This window comes from Tribolium castaneum, chromosome 1, assembly GCF_031307605.1.
Source record: "Tribolium castaneum strain GA2 chromosome 1, icTriCast1.1, whole genome shotgun sequence".
NCBI classification, from domain to species: domain Eukaryota; kingdom Metazoa; phylum Arthropoda; class Insecta; order Coleoptera; family Tenebrionidae; genus Tribolium; species Tribolium castaneum.
This window is the reverse complement of record NC_087394.1, coordinates 3,885,899-3,905,294: the sequence shown is the minus strand read 5'-3', so window position 1 is coordinate 3,905,294 and position 19,396 is coordinate 3,885,899. Positions and strand designations below refer to the sequence as shown.

Genomic DNA, 19,396 nt, shown 5'->3' with positions numbered 1-19,396 from the left:
ATAAATTTCCTACTAAGTCGTCGAGTGAGGTGGTGTTGCAAAAATGGCGGTGTAATACAGAAAATGAGCCGCTGAATTCAATGGAACAAACCGCATTGCTCTACGACTTTTAGTTTTTGAGTTATAATTTTTTAAATTATTATTTCGGCGCATACACCATTTTTCAAGTTAATAAATAAATTTCCTACTAAGTCGTCGAGTGAGGTGGTGTTGCAAAAATGGCGGTGTAATACAGAAAATGAGCCGCTGAATTCAATGGAACAAACCGCATTGCTCTATGACTTTTAGTTTTTGAGTTATAATTTTTTAAATTACTATTTCGGCGCATCCACCATTTTTCAAGTTAATAAATAAATTTCCTACTAAGTCGTCGAGTGAGGTGGTGTTGCAAAAATGGCGGTGTAATACAGAAAATGTGCCGCTGAATTCAATGGAACAAACCGCATTGCTCTACGACTTTTAGTTTTTGAGTTATAATTTTTTAAATTATTATTTTGGCGCATCCACCATTTTTCAAGTTAATAAATAAATTTCTTACCAAGTCGTTGAGTGAGGTGGTGTTGCAAAAATGGCCGTGTATTACAGAAAATGAGCCGCTGAATTCAATGGAACAAACCGCATTGCTCTACGACTTTTACTTTTTGAGTTATAATTTTTTAAATTATTATTTCGGCGCATACACCATTTTTCAAGTTAATAAATAAATTTCCTACTAAGTCGTCGAGTGAGGTGGTGTTGCAAAAATGGTGGTGTAATACAGAAAATGAGCCGCTGAATTCAATGGAACAAACCGCATTGCTCTACGACTTTTAGTTTTTGAGTTATAATTTTTTAAATTTTTATTTCGGCGCATTCACCATTTTTCAAGTTAATAAATAAATTTCCTACTAAGTCGTCGAGTGAGGTGGTTTTGCAAAAATGGCGGTGTAATACAGAAAATGAGCCGCTGAATTCAATGGAACAAACCGCATTGCTCTACGACTTTTAGTTTGTGACTTTTTGTGATTTTTCAAACTTCTGCAAAACTAAGTTTTTGCTCAAAAACGTTCTTCTAAAAAAAACGAAAGTAACACTTTTTTATCCAATTCGGTAATTATTGACGATATTTCGTCGAATAATTACATTCTGGAATAAAATCGTGTAAATACAAGATTAAATAATTAGTAAAATCGTGATTTTTTGCTCGAAAAATAAAAAAATTGCACGACTTTTTATGTAATTTTGAAATGTTTCAATTAATTTTTTGAAGAAATTTCACTAAACAAATGACTTCAGCCGATTTTTAAAAAATTTTGAGAAATAATTTCTGTAAAACGATGTAAATCGGCTGAATGGGCAAAACTAATTGTTGTTGTAAAACAAGTAACCTCTTGGACTTTAATAAATGAAGAGGTTAAATAAAATAAAATTAATAATAACAATAATAATTAAATACAAGTTACTTTGGACTCTATTTTATTTAAAAGCTCTCATAAATGTTGTTATGGCTTTTCGGCTTATTTTGGACGAAATTCTTCAAAATAATCATTTTTTATTGTTTAAATAACACAATTAAAACGGTTAAAAAATAAAAAAATCAGCAGTTTCTTAACTTTTTGTTAAGAAAGGTAAAAATAAAGCATTTCTCCACCCAATTCTACAATTCTCAAGTTCAGTTAAATTATTCTAAGTGCAACAGGTGGCAACAGGTGTGTACGAAAAAATCCTCGGATGTGCATATTTCGTGTCAGGGAATATAAATAAATCAATACCAAAGTTAGAAAAAGTATGTATATTTGGCATAAAAAAAACAAAAATAATTAACAATCAAAAATCATCATCTGCAAAAGCCTCGGCGAGATTATCAGCCATCAAACACCCATCAATATGTTCCTTCATTTCGCTCTCTTCCACCAGTTTCAAACAAAATGGACAATTAAACTGCGAATTATTCTTATCACAAACTTCCTTATCTTTACTTTCCTCGTCATCGAAAATGTCAACCATACACTCATCCAAATGCGAATTAAGCTCACTTTTTACGATTTTTTTACCACAAGCTAAACACGAAACCGTTTCTTCTTGGGCTTTTGGAACAGCCAACTTTTCCTCAACTCCGTTATAAACCTCCATTAGGCACTTTTCAACATGAGTGTCAAATTTGGAAGCTACAATTTTTTTGTTACAAAGTGGACATTCTTTTGTATCTTCCTCCTCATGGAAAGAATCAGTAAGATCAACACTTTCTCTTTCTTCTGGTGATTTAAGCAAACATTGATCGAGATGTTGGTTCAAATCAGCCATCAGCACCCTTTGATGACAAACAGGACATTCACAAAATTCACCAGAATTGGGATTTTTTTGGGTGCTAGTAGGCGAAGACCCAAACAATTTCGGAATTTTGGAAACAGTTGATGATTCTTCGGATGATTGTCTTTTATTGGCATTATTGAATTTGTTGGCCCAATGATTTCGAACAGCTACATAATCATCACTCGGTTTAGTACTAGTACTAGTACTAGCACTAGAGCTATTTGTTTCAGTCTTCAAAATAGTACTAGTACTGGCATTAAAAATCGTCGGTTTGAAAGTAGTTTCACTAGTTTTAGTGTTTTTAGTGACTACTATAGTGCTTGATGAGTTGCTTTTTCCCCTAACAACGCCATTTTTCAAGTCTTTGAAACCTTTAACATTACCACCCATAAAATCTCTAATATCTTTACTCTTCACACTTTTCGTTTCATTCTTCTTCTCCTGTTTCTTCTTTTCCGGTTCTTTGACCTAAATTTGCACCAAATATACAATTACCACCCGGGTGGGAACTATTTTATATGTATATTATGTTATTTTGTTCACAATCACATTTTTGACACTGTAGGGATTGTGAATAAAATAAATAAGTGATAAAAGGTAAAAAATTACTTTAATAAAGGTTCCACCGCAAGTCCTTAAATGCTCTGCCCACCACCTATCATTGGGCCCCGGAGCCCTATTTGTGGCCCTTCTGACCATGCCAAAAAAGGGCTTCCGGTGCTGACAAGGTCCGTCACAGCGCCACCAGTGTTGCTGATATAAACGAACTTCATCATGGAAGTTATGGTAAACGGTAATACTAGTCCCTGAAAATATTGTGAGTCTAAATGGCTATAAATATTAATCAATGTCAAGTATAAATTTACATCAAGTTGGCTTTAACTGTCACAAGAACAACAGGTAACTTGATGGAAAATCCTTTGTAATCATCTTATATAACGAAACTATTAAAATTTAAATGACGTTAACATGGTAGGTTGCTATAGCAATAACCAATCAAATTTAGAGCCGGTTTACAGAAAATTTTAATTGCAATTAAATTTTAATCGCGATTAACTTGACATTTGTCAATGCATTTTAAATGGCAACTTAATTCGAATTAGTTTAATTTCAAATTAAATTTTAATTTCGCTTTCTGTAAACCGACCCTTAGATTTTTTATGTTAATCAGTGTTAAATTTTAACAGTCCATTAAATTATATTAAATTAAATTAAAAATCCCCTCAAATGTCTATGACAGTAAATGTTAAAAAGTTGTAGCCGACTTTTGTAGCAAAAAAAAAACATGAATTTACTTGCTCAAAAGTAAAAACACAAAAATGCAATTAAACATATGCAGACGGCTTTAGGAAAAAAATCAGGGAACAAAGTTACAAGAAATATGAAAAAAAAAATAATAAGGAAAAATTCTAACCTATGAAAGAGTTTTGAAAACAGAAAGTATAATATAAAAAAATTTATTGAGAATGCAGAAATAAGTGTAAAAGTGTTTATACGGCGTGTTCATAACTGGTTACCGAACAGCCTGTATGTAATATAACTTTGAGCACTTTTGAGTAATCTATAACTCTAGAAATTATAAAAAATGAACATCTGAAGAAAAAAAATTAAGAGAAATGTAAAAAAATAATAACAAAGAATAATCGACAATAGTCTAGAAAATAATAAAAAGAGCATCTGGGGAAAAATTTATAAAAAAAACATAACATAACATAACATAACAAAATAATCTAAAGAGAAGTCCAGATTTCAGATCTGCATACAGACGAAATCGGAAAAAAAAATTCAAAAAAAATTAAAAACAATGACAAAGAATAATCGACAAAAATTTTAAACAAAAAAATTTAAAAAATGCGTATATAAAGAAGAATTTTTATAAAAGAATATGACAGAAAAAATGAGAAAAAATAATCTAAAAAAATTCAAGATAAATGAAACTAATATAATTTTAAAAATAAGCAAAAAAAAATTATAGAGAATTTGGAGAATGTAGAAGTAGTATTTATTAAAAAATATGAAATAGTTACAGTCTACAGAATATTAATTCCAAAGAAAAATCTAGATTCTCCTCTAGTGAAAAAATTATAAACTATAATGTTATAAAAAAGTTATAAATCTTTTAAACTATCCTAAAGGAAAAAGACTCCAAATTTCATATCTACAAATGGTATTAGAAAAGAATTAGAAGAGAATCATAGAAATTCTAGGAAATGGTATAGAAACAATGTTTAAGAAAAAAAAACTAAAAAAAGAATAGAGCAGAATCTAATAAAAGATACTTTGTCTTTATTTATTACCTACTGCCATTAGTCAATTTTTTTAATTAATGTTTAATTTTAGACATGACATGTGTTAAAAAAATGTAATTTTGACAAATAATCATTGAATAAGACATAATTTATGCCCACATGCTTACGATAAAATAATAGTATATTGCAAAAATTGTCAACCATGTGGCATAAAAGCCTCAGTATTGCCCTTATCTTAATAACTATTACAGAAATCAGTTTGGCGAAGATAATTTGCTACGAATGTTGGACACCATCAGAAAGTTATGTCCCCATCTGGCCCCCACAATCCAATTGGACGCTTTGTGAAAAACCCTGGAGACTGAGAGAATGCATTGGAAATTTTTCAGCAGACATGTGTTTCAGTTTTAACTTCAAAAAGCGTACGTTTTCTATCATTTAAATCGTTCTGAACTCTGTGGAGTTTCAGTAGTGTTTAAACTATTTCTCAACATTTTCAGAGGGTGTCCAAGCCAAAGGATGCGCCACTTTCGACATGGTCGCTTACAAAATAGTCTGCCGCTACAAAATGAACAAAAAGGGTTTCCACTGCAACAGCTGCAACTCGCATTTGTGCAATAGTGCAAACCCCCTAACTCCAACTCCCTTAATTACAATTTTTGTCGTGTTACTTACTTATTTTAAGAATAAAATTTGAACCCACCTGCCTCGTTATTGATCCGGTACATGTGTTTATGAAACTCGGGCCCGTGCCCATCCCTGTCTCTATTATTATGGGTTACAAATAAATAAGCGTGAATCATTTCATGAAGAAGAGTCTCAACTAAGTCTTTCCTGGGCCTTAATTTAAGTAACGGTTCACTCAAGGTGATACTACAAAGCCCCCCTCTGCCACTATACGAGCAAATGCCAGCACACGAAGTCATTTTCTTGCTCCAAGAGACACAAACCGCCACCAATTTATTCCAAAAAAAACGTTGGTCAAAAGCTATGAACAGGTTGTGTATGTCGGGGGTGGGGTCCACGAGCTCCCATGAGGGGTCTATGAGTGATTTGGTCGAGTCGGACCCCTTTTTAGGCTGGTGATAGACAAGACTAGAAGGGGGCTGTTCAACTGCAGCCTCCTGTTCGAACTGTTCTTGCAATTGTTTGGCCAACTCAGAATCAGACTGTTCGGTTTGCCCAGCTTCTTGTTCAAACCTGTGCTGCAAAATGAGCGCCATTTGGTAGTCCAGCTCCATCCTAACCTCAAAAACTAAAAAATCGAATTAGTTGAAACGGTGGAACCTACACTACTAGTGCGACACAAACCGGCCCCTGATCGTTGTCTTGAGGCGTTTTAGCTGTAAAATTGTGATTTTTGACCCAATTATGTCGCACTCTATTTTCTTGGTACTTCAGTGGTCGCAAACGTCATTCGAGTGACATGTCGGGTGTTTGGAGCCAGATTTTGTTGCAAAAATCGCCGAAAAAAACACCCAGTCCAGTGTAATGAACTAAAGGCGGCCCAACAATGTCAAGTAATAATTTTGACGAGGTTTTATCGTCCCTTCAAGACGCCCAAGACAGCGCAAAATTACTCAAGATTCTCATCGATGTACGAAAAAAGGTAGACGCCGACTGCCCCAAAAACAAGGAGAACATTTGCAAAATCCGGGAAAAGGGCTGCTTTAAGCAAATCGTAGCCTCCCTCCAAACCTCCAAGAAGAGCACGATTAACGTCTCCTTGAGCATTTTGGGGAACTGTTGTCTTGACGCAAAGTGTGCCAGGGATGTGGTAGGTGTGACGTCACGGGTTCGGGGGTTTCACCGGTTTGTTGCAGATCAGTCAATATGGCGCTTTGTCCAATTTCAATCAACTTTTGAAGCGCTACCCGAAAGATGATAGCATCAACGGGCGCGTTTTTCGAATTGTGGGCAATTTGTGCCAACACAGGGACCAATGGGCGGGGGTTATAATCGAGAAAAAACCGCAAATTGTTATACACATTGTCAAGTATCTTAAAGATTCGGTGGAGGAAGAAAATGGGAAAGTTTCCGAAGCTACTATTACAATGGGTATTCGGGCTTTGAGGGTCTTAGTTAATCGAGAAACGCTTCAGTCGCTCGTGACAACGTACGGGGTGCTTAAAACTGTAGGGATGTTGCTTATTAAGTATGGTGCCATCTGGCAAGAGACGAAAAAAGGCGAAAGCGTGCTTATTAACATCGTTAAGTTACTCCACGAGTATTCGCGCTATCGCTATTATCCCTCTATCCAAGAAATGAGAAGTACAGACAAAGGCGACTCGATTGTCTACCTTAGCAAAATTCTCTTAGTGGCTCCGCGACAAGTCGTTAAAATTGTCATGAACTTCTTGAAAATCAGTCAGTTGAAGTCAGATTTGCCCGTTCCGGAGATTTTTGACAGCTTCATTGAAGTCTTAAGCGACGATACGATCATTCAAGGTACTTAATTCAAGTTGGCAACATTGAGTAATGTAGGCAGAAGTTGCTGCGTCAAGTAGGCCATGAAAAGTTTTTTTGAGTTGAGTTACTACCAATTATTTTTCGTTCTTCAATGTTGCCAACCTAATTTCAGAGTCCTAGGCTACTATGATCCGGTTTTTTGTTTTATGTAGAGTTTAATTCCACATGTGAAGAGTGTATCAAATGTCTTTGCTACCTTTTGGACCATCCAGGAAATAGAGAAAATGAAAGGTGTGGCGACAGCATTCCACTTTTAATTAATGTACTAAGTGGGCTCACCCTTCAAACTAATAATAAAGTAAATTTTTGGGTAAAACCCCGATTTTTGTGAGCTTATTCTTTGGTTTCAGATCGAGTGTAGCATTTTAATTATATCAACTTTGAAGAAGTGCAAGTACAACTTTAACCTGATCGCGGATCAGGTCAGGTGTAACATTGTGACAGTCTTGAATGAGAAAATAAAACTGATAGTCGGGAGCGTTGATCCGCTTAATATTAATCATAAAAGTGATAAAAAACGCAGAAATAATTTTCTTGCCAAGTTTAAGGAAAGTAAGAGGAGTAAGCTAATGGTGGATTTGAATGTAAGTCACAAATTATCTTAACTTGATTTATGATTGGATTGTTGTTTTAAGAAGGAAGATGAAGAAAGTTCTAGTTCAGATAGCGACGAAGAAATCGATAAGTATTATTCAAGTGTCAGAAATGACTACAGTCCTGGGTCAAGCAACGAATCTGAGATGGCCATGTCTTGGACTTCAGGGCTGTCGCCACCTTCAAGCCCTCGGTCCCGACTTTATGGTAAAAAAAAACTTATCAAACAATTTGGTAACAGAAAACAATTGCTTAGTTGTGCTTTTTTTATTAAAAAATCATGAGATAGTAAGCTGTGACATCAAATTTAAATTAGAAATTGACAGTTCTAACGTTCATGTAGTGTGAAGTTAGTAACTTTTAAATGTCATGTGACGTAACGTGGCGCCCTCTATTGTTAATATACCATATCAACTACTACCAACTTGATGAAAATAATCATATTTCAAAGTTTAATTATTTAAATCAATAGCTTAATTATTTTTAGGTATTTCTGAATCCGATTCGGACGACTATTCGCCAGTGTGTAGCGAAGTGGACCCTTCTGACTTCCCATTGGCAAAACCAGAAGGTGAAGAATCCCCGAATCCCGAAATAGATTCGAAAAGTTCGGACATTTCGGAAGAAACCGAAGAAATTCAAAGTAATAATTTTTAATTTTATTCACTGTCACAAAAAAAAACAATTTACAGGTTTCGACGTGGACTCAAGTAGCGTCAAACAAATCAAAGGACGCCTCGTTTTAGAAATAGTCGATTTGCTCAAAACCTACATCAAAATCAAGCCACCGATTACGCAGTTGGGAACCCCCGAACTACTCCTCGGCCTAATCAAAAGCACGGCCTACTTCCACTGGCCATGTTCATCCGCCATTTTGGACATAGTTGATTTGATTTACAAGATATTAGGGTGAGAAATTGTTTAGGGGGAAAACCCGGGTTCATAGCCTACTTTAGGTCACACAATTATCTACTACCTTTGATGCAAAGCGATTTTATTCCGGCTGTTTACGACATGGCCAAAATCCAACATGGCTCCTGGTGTTCAAAATGTCGCCAGTTCCAATGGATTAGTGCTTCTATAATCAAAAAATTATCACGGGTGGCTGAGACTGGAGGGGGGAAGGGCGATATTGCCCATAAACTACTCCGAGGGGATAATGTCACTAAACAACAGTTGGTATTAGTGATCCCATACATCATCAGGTAAGCTGTGATTTTAAAATTAGGTTGGTGACAATGATGAAATGATATGCCTGCGGATTTTTCAAAAATTTAACATTTTCTTATAATTAGGATCAATTTAGGAATTAATTAATTTAATTTAATTCAAATTCTTATTATAATTATAATTCTTATAATTTGGCCTTTTTAGATAGAATTAGTTTTTATATAGAATTAGTATTTATTCTTTTATTTATGTTTAATTAAATTTAGTTGCCATTTTTTTTGTACTTTCCTATAATTATCAGATACCAACACAAAAAATAACCAAATGAAATTTTCCATTTAGGAGCAAAGCAATCCTGGTGAAGCTCATGCTGAACTGCGGCGGCCTGGAGATCCTGATGAAGCTCCTCAAGGACCAATCTGCCCTCCAGACCAAAAGCATCAAAGTCCTTTGTGTGTTAGCATCGAAAAAACTTGGCATTCCAAACCCAAAAAACGTGTCTGGCATTTACAAAAACGTGACGGGTGGCAACACTGGCGATACATCATCCGTGGTCACATTCAAACTAGACGATGGGAGTTTACTGAGTGCCGACAGGGGTTTACTGAGCCGTAATTCAGATTTTTTTGCCCGCTTACTTAACGGTGATTTCAAAGAGTCAAGCCAGGATGTGATCACGTTACCAAACGTCAACAATAAATCCTTAAGGTGTTTGCTGCACTGGATCAAGACCGACTTGGTTGAAATTGATATTGATTTGAATACTCATTTGGACGTTATCGGACTATGTGATAGGTTTTTGATGGAGGATTATCGGTGTTATTTGACCGATTGTGTGGAAAAGTTTAGATTAAGTCCTGATACAATTCCGACGATTTATAATTGGTCGCTTGAATCACGGACTAATCTTCTAAGGGTCGAGTGTATTGCTTATGCCCTTGTTGCCAACATTATAGACTCAGAGAGGTTTGAAATGTTTAGGAATTTGTTCGATTTAGGGTATACTGAAGAATTGGTTGAGGACATACGCAAATTATTGGTGAGGTACATGACCTTGAACCAATTCTGCGACTGCAAAAAGCACAAAAACAGAAACTGTGATAAAAAGATTCATAGTATTTATTAAGTAGTAGGTTTTTTACGTGGCAGTTACCCAAATAAACTTTTTTCTAGTAACAGTTGACTGCAACAATAATTTACAATATGTACAACAAGTAGTGATCAAGAGTGGCTGGAGAATCAGTACTGCCAACTGATACCGTCACTCTTGATCACGCTGTAGCACGACTTTGTTATAAAAATAAATCACAACAATAAATCAAGATTTAATAAATTAGAGCGCGAATAATCTAATCTTGTCACTAGGCTTAATACTGGCTCATTTCTTCTTCAATATGTGTTCGTTAATCATGGTATAAATTAAACCTACGGTGAGAGAGGCAACGGCCGCGCCCTGGGCCCCCACTCGGAGGTGCATTAGGTAGACGCTGGTGCTCATTTTGCCCCGATTTTTGAACATGTAGGCCCCATAGCCCACCGCCAGTGTGCACACGCCAATGGCTGCAAAATCCCCAATTAACACCAATCGACTAATTTAGGTTTTCCACCTACCTATGGGGAAAAAGGGGGTTTCCTTGGACTTTCGCGCCAATCGAGACTCAGTTTCCTCCTCGAATTTGAACACTTTGGAATCGCTCATTGTTGCTGAAACGGTCAAAATCACTCATTGCGGAATTTTCCACCAATTATTACATCATGATTGAGGTTAGGTATGGGGGCAAAAAAACTAAATAAAAATGGAGTACACTCACTTAATGACATGTTAACGCAATCTAAACGAACTCAAAGAACAGAAAAATCCTCAAAACTTTACCCAAATCGTGCACAAATTGCCACGACTGAACTTTGACTGGCGATTCCAAGGGCGCGCAAGGTTTTTACCAGACGCGAAATGTGACGTCATTATCGCAAGGCTGTCTCGTGCTCGTGACAAAGTGCAGGCAACAATTCCAGCAAAGTTGCATAATTGCTGGAATTTGGGGTCGTTTTGGGTCAGTTTCCAGGAAGAATCCGCTTATTTTTGATTTAGGCGGGGGTGGCGTGCGATTTGATTGGCGCTTTTTTTGGGGATTTTTCTTAGGGAGTTTCCGTTTCCCCCCGAACTTATCCAGATAATTATTTAATTAATATAATAGAAAAGCACGTAATAACGTGGGTAAAAGCACGTCGTAAAGACTGGAAGAGTGTTACGTGATTTTTGACCACGTCTCCAAACCTGTTTAATTAATTGAATCACAATTTTTATTAGTGGGCCATTTACCTTAGTGATAAATTTATTTGGCAATTGCCTAATGAGAAACGCTCCTCACTACTGATAACGCTTAGGAAATTTTCTAATTTTTGCACTTGTGTAATCTAATTTTAAAACAAAGCCCGTGATTTTGGTCTATTGCGCATTCCATGCACACCATGAACTTTTTCAAATTGAAAAATAGTCCCGTGTTCTGGTAGTAAAACGACTACCAACGTTAATCACCAACAGATGAAAAACAAATTGGCAATAATTAATAGTTTATCAATTTCTGAAGAAAGACAGCAGGGTGTAAAGTTTTTTGGACGCTTTAATTGAGATTCTTTATTAATTTTATGCCCTAATTAATTTTATTTTTGAAAGAGCACGCAAGGGAATTTTCTGTCTAGCAGGTGGCGAGCCTGTTGTCTGTTAGTCTGTGATTCAGTGCTAAAAGTGTGATTGTTTTTGTGATATTTGTTAAAATATGGCAAAATTAGGATCAACTAGCATCTAACACAACTCCTCCAAAGGTAATTAATACTTTGCTAATAATTTAACAACTCCACTATTGCTGAAATCGTTTAAAAATCGCACAGCGGTGACAAATAGTCTACGGATGTCTAAAGATTAGGATACGATCCGACGCACAAATAAAACGTTCCCGACCACGATAGCTTCAGTATTGTCGCCAGTACATACCTAATTTGATTGTATTTATACGGGCAAATAGAGCATTAAATTCGCATAAACATAATGCAAAAATTTTATCGTAAACTATATTTAAAAAAATGCAAACTATTTGGCGACGACACGGTATATCGCTCGCAGCGCCCTCATTTTTTTTTGGTTCAGTAAATTAATAAGACATTACTCCATTAAAGAAACCACTTTATTGGTAATCTTCGTACGCAAAATTTCTGGTACAAATTTTGCGTTTGGGTTGGTACAAGTGTACAAATTTTATATTTCAATAAGGCAAGTAGCATAAAATCGTGTTTATTTGTTGCTAACCGGGAATAGATCACAATGATCGTGAGGTCCTTATTGCAATAAATATTAGATAATAACAAAAATAATACAAGTTGATAATAAAACAACAAAACTCCAACTATAACAAGATCGTTCCATTAATAAATATTTTTTTAACGCAACGTTTGAAGTTTTTCACACGCTGGCGTTTTTATATTTTGAGCGGCCTGAAACAGTTCCTTGTCTCCAAAATTCCTAGCCTTCCAAATCATCGAATCACCTACAAAAAAAAAAAAACACTCAAACTGAAAAAAACCAAATCAATAAATTCTTACGATAATTTTTCTCTCTGTAACAAGCGTGTCTTAAATTCGAGACATACTCCTCCTCCACTGACATTTCAAGCCTTCGAACTGACCCTTGAAACTCCGTTGCGAAATTTTCTTTAACATAGTATGGGATTTTTAAATTTGCTGTTTGTCGTGCGATTGGGTATTTCCTAAATAAAAATTTGAAAAATGTTTGCTAAATTAGAAAAAAAAAATGGCTTACGCATGCGCTTGTAGACTGTATGGCGGATCAGAAACGAAGAAACTAGACGCCATGGACAATACAATTGCCAAAATGATTGGCAAAAGCTGCACAAATGCCGAGTAGTTATTTTGCTGCAAAAAAACAAAATAGAACGAGCGTCGTAGCAGCGAGTGTAGGAATTGTGCCAAGTTTTTGAATCAATTTTTTTCACCTTTTTACGATTAAATTGAAAACGTAAATTTTGTGAAAAAAAATTGTTTTTTTTTATTTTTCTCACTTCTCTGTGATGATGATTGTGATGGGTTTCCTGAGATCCAGCATTCTGTCTTTGCCACCTTCCCCCTCTTCTTACGTAGACATTAGCCCCGTTAAAACCACCACCAAAGAACATATTGAAAATTTCATCAGTTGCGTCGGCATCAAATTCCCTAAATGTGTTACTGTAGTGAGTTCTCGTCGAAAGACGTTCATCTTCAGGGCCAAACTGGTCGTATTGTTTGCGTTTTTCAACATCGGTTAAAATCGCCACAGCGTTGCCTGTGGTACATAAATTTATAAATTTCTGATCAAAGTAAGCTCTGACTTTGAAATCAAGTTGGCAACACCGGTGACTATGTTTTTTTGTCAAAAAAATTCAAGCGGTAAAGAGCTAACGATAGATAAAGACATTTCCAGAGCTAACAAATTTTTTTAAGTTTCGATTAAAATAAAATATGAATGTGTTACACCACAGAATTCAGAAAAAAGCTCTTCTTAAAAACATTAAATTTGCCATTATGCAAAATCCAGTATCCTCAAAATACAGTGAAAATAAATACAAATCTGGCAACAATTTGAGCTCGAATCTGGTATATTTTTCAGCTGGCAGCACTGATTTGATAAATTATTAATTAATGTTGCCAACTTAAGTTCAAAATTAAGGCCACAGGGATTGATAAGTGCACTGACCAATTTTTTTGAAGGCTTCTGCGGCCCCAGGACACTTGTTCTTGTCAGGATGGAACTGCAAGGCTAGTTTTTTGTACGCCTTCTTGATTTCCGAATCGGTCGCGTCTTTGCTAACCCCCAAAATCTCGTAAAAGTCCTTGCATTTGTTGATTTTCTTGACGGCTTCGAGCTGCTCTTGCGTGTACTCGGGGGCCTTTTTGACCTCCTCTGTTCTGGGAGCAACGTTGCGCTTTCTCGGTTGTTCGGTCTCAGCTTTGGTTTCGGCCATGAGTTTGATTTGGATGAGTAAATCTGGATAAGGATTAAGGACACGTCAGTTATTATCCTGAGTGAAGTTTGACATTGTTAATTACCTTGGGCTTTTTGTGAAGGATAGAGACGTTCAGCTTTGTGAAGAAATTTCTCGGCTTTTTCGCGGTTACGTTCTTTGATGTATGTTTCGGCTAGTTTGATGCACTTTTCAGCTTCGTCTTTGTTGCTTTCCATCGTGAGATATTAGTGTCGGAGACGAGAAACCTTCGATTTAATTGATTTTTTTGTGATGGTTAATTGAAGGGAAAACAGATGATTTTGACGTGTGTTAAACGCCATGCGCGCGCATGGGGGCAAACCCAAAAAAATTGTTCCAGCAATTAAACAAATCGTTTTCTTTTTCGTATAATACGGCATTTTTTATTACACTACACACATAACTGAAGCACGGCTTGTGATATAAAAACACGCGGATATATATTTAAAATTGATTCAATAGACTGTATTTACTCTGAATTAGGCAACCAACTATACAATACCCCCTAACTTTTTCTTTCGGTACTAATGGATAAAATGGCGTACCGACAATGCCCCGACAAAATGGCGCACCGACAAAAGAGCCTCCATTGAAATACAGATTGTTCAAAATAATGTAAAATATGTAAAACACTTAGAAAAGTAATAGTACCTACCTAGGTATAGACTAAAATAGGTAAAAAATAAATCTCATTTAACTTTTTCGGTTAAAAATTATTTCTTTGTGTGTTTTAATGAATAAAATAATACTTGGAATTAAAATGAACAATAAGTGGGTTTTTAACAAAAATAATGACAAAATAAATTTATTCGACTGTTAGTATTTTAATGAAAAAATTATACTTGAACAAGGTTTTATTTATAATTTTCTATTTCTCGTAAGATAACGACACTTATTATGCTAGTTATAATTGTAACACAGAATTAGAAATAAAAACTTTAACCAATTTGTTGACTTTTGTTTAATCATACTTTGTATTTCTTTTTGTTTTTTGTTTAAAATAGACAGTATTATGCCAAAGTTAGTTATATTAATAAACTTCTCTAACTATTTTAACACGTTTGTGAAGAGTTTAAGTTTAAGTTTAATTAGGAAAAAAAAGTTGAATCGGTGCATCCACCAGAAATGACAATCAATTCAATTTTTGGTTATTTATCTTAAATTAGTTGAAATATAAAGTAATATATTAAAGTTATTTTAAACACAAAAGTGCACTACCATTCTAACACATTTGTAAAGAATATGACGTACATATTAGAAAATATTGCTAACCCGGCGTATCCACCAAAAGTAACAATTTTTATTTCTTTGCCTAAATCTTTATTTAATCATATTTTTTATTTCTTGTAATAAAATAACTTAAAATAGACAATATTGTGTTAAAATTTGTTAAATCACCCACTTTAAAAAAAAAAAAAAAAAAAAAATTGTGAAAAATTTCTCATTTTACTTTTTCGGTTAAAAATACTTTTTTTGTGTGTGTTTTAATGAATAAAATAATACTTGGCATTAAAACGAACAATAAGGGGGTTTTTAGCAAAAATAGTGACAAAATAAATTTATTCTATTTTTAGTATTTCAATGAAAAAATTATACTTGAACAAGGTTATAATTTCTATTTGTGGTATGATAACGACACTTATTATGCTAGTTATAATTGCAATTTGGAAAAAAAAAGTTGCATCGGTGCATCCACCAGAAATGACAATCGATTCAATTTTTGGTTGTTTATCTTAAATTAGTTGAAATATAAAGTAAAATATTAAAGTTATTTTAAACAAAAAAGTGCACTTACATTCTAACACATTTGTAAAGAATATGATGTACATATTAGAAAATATTGCTAACCCGGCGCATCCACCAAAAGTAACAATTTTTATTTCTTTGCCTAAATCTTTATTTAATCATATTTTTTATTTCTTGTGATAAAATAACTTAAAATAGACAATATTGTGTTAAAATTAGTTAAATCACCCACCTTTAAAGAAAATACAAAAAAATAATTTCTCATTTTACTTTTTCGGTTAAAAATTCTTTTTTTGTGTGTGTTTTAATGAGTAAAATAATACTTGGCATTAAAACGAACAATAAGGGGGTTTTTAGCAAAAATAATGACAAAATAAATTTATTCGATTTTTAGTATTTTAATGAAAAATGAGTTTTTTGTGATAAGTTCTTTCGTTGATCATTTGAATCCAACTTTAAATAAATCAAGACATTATAGGTTTTTTTGGACATCACAAAAAATATTTCTAGTTAAATAAAAAAGAAATTAATAGCCTAGACGATGGCGAATTAATTACGCTACAATATGATGATACAAAAAAATATAATTCTATAGCAGACGCACCTTGTAGCCAAGTTACCACATCACCTATAATTACGTATTTACAGTTTTTTCAATTAAATCAGTCAACAAGACGTTAATTCTGTTCAAATATCGTTACGCACACGCTGTTATTTAAAAATACCACTTAATTAATAATTCACCCAAATTACTACCGCCACTTTGAGCAAACTTATCAAACGTCAGTCATGTTCCTCTTACTGTTAACACTAGTCGCACACTGCGAAACCCTCCAACCACCTTCAAACCCCACAAAACTAGCCTCAAAAATCCTTGAACAATTCCCAGACTACGATTTAATCCTCCACTTTGACAACACCACAGTTACGTCCCTTGACTCAATTTTCACACAACGAGTGGTTAAGTTAATAAACTACGACTTGAAAAACTACGAAAAACTCCTAAACAGGCCGAAAGGCTACAAATATCTAAATCTAGTCTTATTATCAAACTCTCACGAGTTCAAGACGTACTCCAGCAAAGTTTACAATTTCCAACGGTACGACTTTGTTGTTTTCGTGACCAGGGAAATTCAAGGGGACAAAGTCTGGACAATCTCGGGGCTTGAACGCGCCGCAGCTACTTTGATTTACACAAACTTGGACAAGCGCCTTTTTCACTGTTGTTACTATTGTGGCAACGAAACTGGAGTACTCAAGGAGACGAAAATATTTAATCTGAACCAACTTTTGAACAATTATTCAAATTTTAATGGTCATGTCTTCAAAATCGCGTATGCGAACTATAGGCCCTTTTTTTGGTTTATGAAGGGTGATATTAGGCCCCAAGGGGCCGAGGGGCAACTTTTGTCCGAGTTTAGTCGTTTTTACAACTTCAAGTACCAACTGATAAGGTATCAAAGTAAGCCGGGAAAAGGGGCGTGGCAGGCCATGGTGGAGGCTGTTGAGGGCAATCGAGTGGACTGGGCCCTTGGAGGGCTATCAATGACCCTAGAAAGGGGGCAAAACACCGACTTTACCAGATTTATCAAGACACAAGGGTTCGCAACCCTTTACACAGTGTACCATAATAAATGGACGGCTTTCGAAAATTTTCTACTAGTTTTTGGGTGGACGGTTTGGGTCATTATTTTAACCCTAACCGCCCTTATTTGTCTAGTGGCAAGGTTAATAACCCCAAATGTGGGCTTCTGGGGCTATGCACAGCTTGTCTTGATGTCAATTGTGGAGCAAACTGTTGGGAAACAAATCAAACTTTTCCAACTGCCATCACTTAGAATTTTGTTTCTGATTTGGTGGTTGAGTTCGCTTAGTTTGACTTCAGTTTACAAGAGTCAGTTAGCGTCGTGTTTAATTAAACCGAGTTATAATCAACCGAACCGAATTGATGATTTGGTCAAGATGGATTTTTCGTTTCAAGTCAATCGAGAGGATTGGAGCGTTTTGAGGGAAAATCTTGAAACTTCTTCGGATGAAATTTACAAGAAATTGTTAATGAATATTAGGGATGATTTGGGGTTTTGTGACGCTGTTTTGGCTTTGGATACGGATAAAATTGCCTTGATTAATGAGGAAAATGCTTTACAATATGCTGTAAGTAAAATGTTTCAGGAAAGCTTCAGGGAACAAAAAAACATTATTCATTAATTTAGACAGTTGTGCTGGAAAACTCTTAGGTTGTTGGCTTTTACAAGGGTGTTTTGAGGTGATTATAAAAAATATATGTAAATGAAAAATAAAAACAAAAATTTTGAACACGATCACTTTTTTAACTACTGTTTTATTCCCAATTAATTAATGAACAAAATTGAAGTTGAAATAAATTTTTCGGCAACTTTTTACAAAACAATTACGTTTCCGCCCTAAAAACATGATAATAAAACGCAAACATTGGAAAATGTAATTTTTGAGTTTTGAGCTAATTAGGTGATTTTTCAGTTCGTTTTTTTTTGATAAATATAATTTAAACACATGTTTAAAGGCTTGAAAAAAGTAGGAATGACTCCTTTTTAGACCATGTTTTATCATTTTTCAGCTTCTTAACACGATTTCGGTCAAAAACAAACGAAATCGAATTTAGTAATTTTGTAAGTTAACCATTCGAAAAAAAGCAGATTTTTTGATTTGATTTAAATAAAATTTTGCGAAAATATATTCTGTTTTGGGCTGAAAAACGTGCTGAACACTCAAAAAATGTAAAAATTATGTAATATTTGACTTAATTTGGTGATTTTTTTTGGGTTGTTTTAGCAACATAGCAAAACCTAAAGTCCTGACTCAAAAACGGAACTTGATTTTTGACTTTTTCGGTTTAATTTTGCCGAAATTTTGCTCAAAAATCGAGAGAAAGTAGAAATTATAACATCAATTTCCATTTGTTTTATGATTTTTTAAGTGTATTTTGATAAGTTTTTGCAGAATTAAATGTCTAGACCCGAGTCTAGACCTAAAAAAGATAACATTAATTTTGATCTAGTTTGGTGATTTTACATTTATTTAGGGATTTTTTTTCAAACAAAGCGTAGTTTCAACTCAAAGAAGGATCAAATAACACCCATTAAATATAAGTAACTGATTTTTTGGATTGGTTTCAACAAAATTTTGAAAAATGATGTATTCGGGAAAGACAAAATTAAGATAAAAAATAACTGATATTTTAGCTCCAAAACGTGCTTAAATGCCCAAAAAAAAACGTTTAGCCAAAATTGGTTGTTGTAAAAGTTAAAAAAATAAACGAATCCCTGGTTGAAGGCTAGTTAAAATAACCTTAATTTCACCTGCTTCTAGCGAAATTAAAAAAAAATGTTGTTCCCATAAAAAAAATAGTTTAACAATAACTTAAAAAACGCAGAGTTCACACAATTGTCGGTCAAACTGGTGAAATTTCGGTTTATTTTTTACAAAATTTCGAGAGATAACTTCTATAATGGCTGTAAATCGTATCATAACATTCATAAAAAGACAGAGAATTTTCAACTGAATTTACTGATTTTTCACTCTATTTCCCAACTGAGAAAATAACTTCAAACCCTTGTTTATTTGCTCAAAAAACATTTAAAAAAACAATTATTTTGACTAAACTTTATATTTTTCGGTTTAGAAAAACGAGCTGCATCGAGAAAACAAATTAAATAAAGCTTTCACATGATCTTACAAATTAAAGGTCAACCTGCAATTATTTAGAACAAATTTTGTGATTTTCCAGCCAGTGTTTGGAATTTAATCGAAAAAGTTTTGTTTTGATCTCAAAAAATGTGCTTAAACTCCCAAAAAAACAAAAGC

The 19,396-nt window shown here is 34.3% G+C and overlaps 5 protein-coding genes across 8 annotated transcripts in view; 2 read left to right on the top strand and 3 right to left on the bottom strand.

Annotated features, from left to right (window-relative positions):
• Nucleotides 1–1,755: 1,755 nt before the first annotated feature.
• Nucleotides 1,756–5,981, bottom strand: mh (maternal haploid). Its single transcript, XM_967480.4, has 4 exons — nt 5,853–5,981; nt 5,245–5,796; nt 2,902–3,098; nt 1,756–2,760 (listed from the first exon to the last, which is right to left on the bottom strand). The coding sequence occupies exons 2-4, from the start codon at nt 5,780–5,782 to the stop codon at nt 1,807–1,809; spliced, it is 1,689 nt and encodes a 562-aa protein (XP_972573.2). The 5' UTR covers nt 5,783–5,796; nt 5,853–5,981; the 3' UTR covers nt 1,756–1,806.
• Nucleotides 5,982–6,054: 73 nt separating this feature from the next.
• Nucleotides 6,055–10,110, top strand: LOC103312501 (uncharacterized). 2 transcript variants are annotated; one of them, XM_015978723.2, is made up of 9 exons: nt 6,055–6,318; nt 6,365–6,989; nt 7,163–7,308; nt 7,361–7,594; nt 7,649–7,811; nt 8,092–8,247; nt 8,297–8,513; nt 8,561–8,809; nt 9,117–10,110. In XM_015978723.2, the coding sequence occupies exons 1-9, from the start codon at nt 6,055–6,057 to the stop codon at nt 9,898–9,900; spliced, it is 2,838 nt and encodes a 945-aa protein (XP_015834209.1). In that variant the 3' UTR covers nt 9,901–10,110. The 2 variants fall into 2 exon arrangements, with proteins under 2 accessions (XP_015834209.1, XP_008191498.2); XM_008193276.3 differs by having other exon boundaries at nt 7,646–7,811.
• LOC661203 (HIG1 domain family member 1A, mitochondrial) lies at nt 9,871–11,212 on the bottom strand. 3 transcript variants are annotated; one of them, XM_015978735.2, is made up of 3 exons: nt 11,095–11,212; nt 10,386–10,478; nt 9,871–10,334 (listed from the first exon to the last, which is right to left on the bottom strand). In XM_015978735.2, the coding sequence occupies exons 2-3, from the start codon at nt 10,471–10,473 to the stop codon at nt 10,153–10,155; spliced, it is 270 nt and encodes an 89-aa protein (XP_015834221.1). In that variant the 5' UTR covers nt 10,474–10,478; nt 11,095–11,212; the 3' UTR covers nt 9,871–10,152. The 3 variants fall into 3 exon arrangements, with proteins under 3 accessions (XP_015834221.1, XP_008191499.1, XP_972472.3); XM_008193277.3 differs by lacking the exon at nt 11,095–11,212 and adding an exon at nt 10,648–10,803; XM_967379.4 differs by lacking the exon at nt 11,095–11,212 and adding an exon at nt 10,586–10,745.
• A 292-nt stretch (nt 11,213–11,504) lies between these two features.
• Nucleotides 11,505–19,396, top strand: part of LOC107397693 (uncharacterized protein) — a 36,283-nt gene continuing 28,391 nt past the window's right edge. Inside the window, exon 1 of the mRNA XM_064358820.1 lies at nt 11,505–11,597. The gene's annotated coding sequence lies outside the window, so the exon portion shown is untranslated. The remainder of the gene's footprint in view (nt 11,598–19,396) is intronic.
• On the bottom strand, nt 12,048–14,119 carry LOC661145 (uncharacterized protein). Its single transcript, XM_967326.4, has 6 exons — nt 13,872–14,119; nt 13,519–13,809; nt 12,848–13,107; nt 12,589–12,701; nt 12,372–12,535; nt 12,048–12,316 (listed from the first exon to the last, which is right to left on the bottom strand). The coding sequence occupies exons 1-6, from the start codon at nt 14,002–14,004 to the stop codon at nt 12,210–12,212; spliced, it is 1,068 nt and encodes a 355-aa protein (XP_972419.2). The 5' UTR covers nt 14,005–14,119; the 3' UTR covers nt 12,048–12,209.

Coding starts and splice junctions, on each gene's coding strand:
- mh (XM_967480.4), bottom strand. CDS start 5,782: ATGGAGCTGGACTACCAAATGGCGCTCATTTTGCAGCACAGGTTTGAA. Junction 3,099..5,244: donor CCGGATCAATAACGAGGCAG/GTGGGTTCAAAT, acceptor CAATATTTTCAG/GGACTAGTATTACCGTTTAC. Junction 2,761..2,901: donor GCGGTGGAACCTTTATTAAA/GTAATTTTTTAC, acceptor GTGCAAATTTAG/GTCAAAGAACCGGAAAAGAA.
- LOC661203 (XM_967379.4), bottom strand. Junction 10,335..10,385: donor AACCCCCTTTTTCCCCATAG/GTAGGTGGAAAA, acceptor GGGATTTTGCAG/CCATTGGCGTGTGCACACTG.
- LOC661145 (XM_967326.4), bottom strand. CDS start 14,004: ATGGAAAGCAACAAAGACGAAGCTGAAAAGTGCATCAAACTAGCCGAA. Junction 13,108..13,518: donor AGAAGCCTTCAAAAAAATTG/GTCAGTGCACTT, acceptor TATGTACCACAG/GCAACGCTGTGGCGATTTTA. Junction 12,317..12,371: donor TTACAGAGAGAAAAATTATC/GTAAGAATTTAT, acceptor TTTTTTTTGTAG/GTGATTCGATGATTTGGAAG.
- LOC103312501 (XM_008193276.3), top strand. CDS start 6,055: ATGTCAAGTAATAATTTTGACGAGGTTTTATCGTCCCTTCAAGACGCC. Junction 8,248..8,296: donor AGAAACCGAAGAAATTCAAA/GTAATAATTTTT, acceptor AACAATTTACAG/GTTTCGACGTGGACTCAAGT. Junction 8,514..8,560: donor TTGATTTACAAGATATTAGG/GTGAGAAATTGT, acceptor AGCCTACTTTAG/GTCACACAATTATCTACTAC.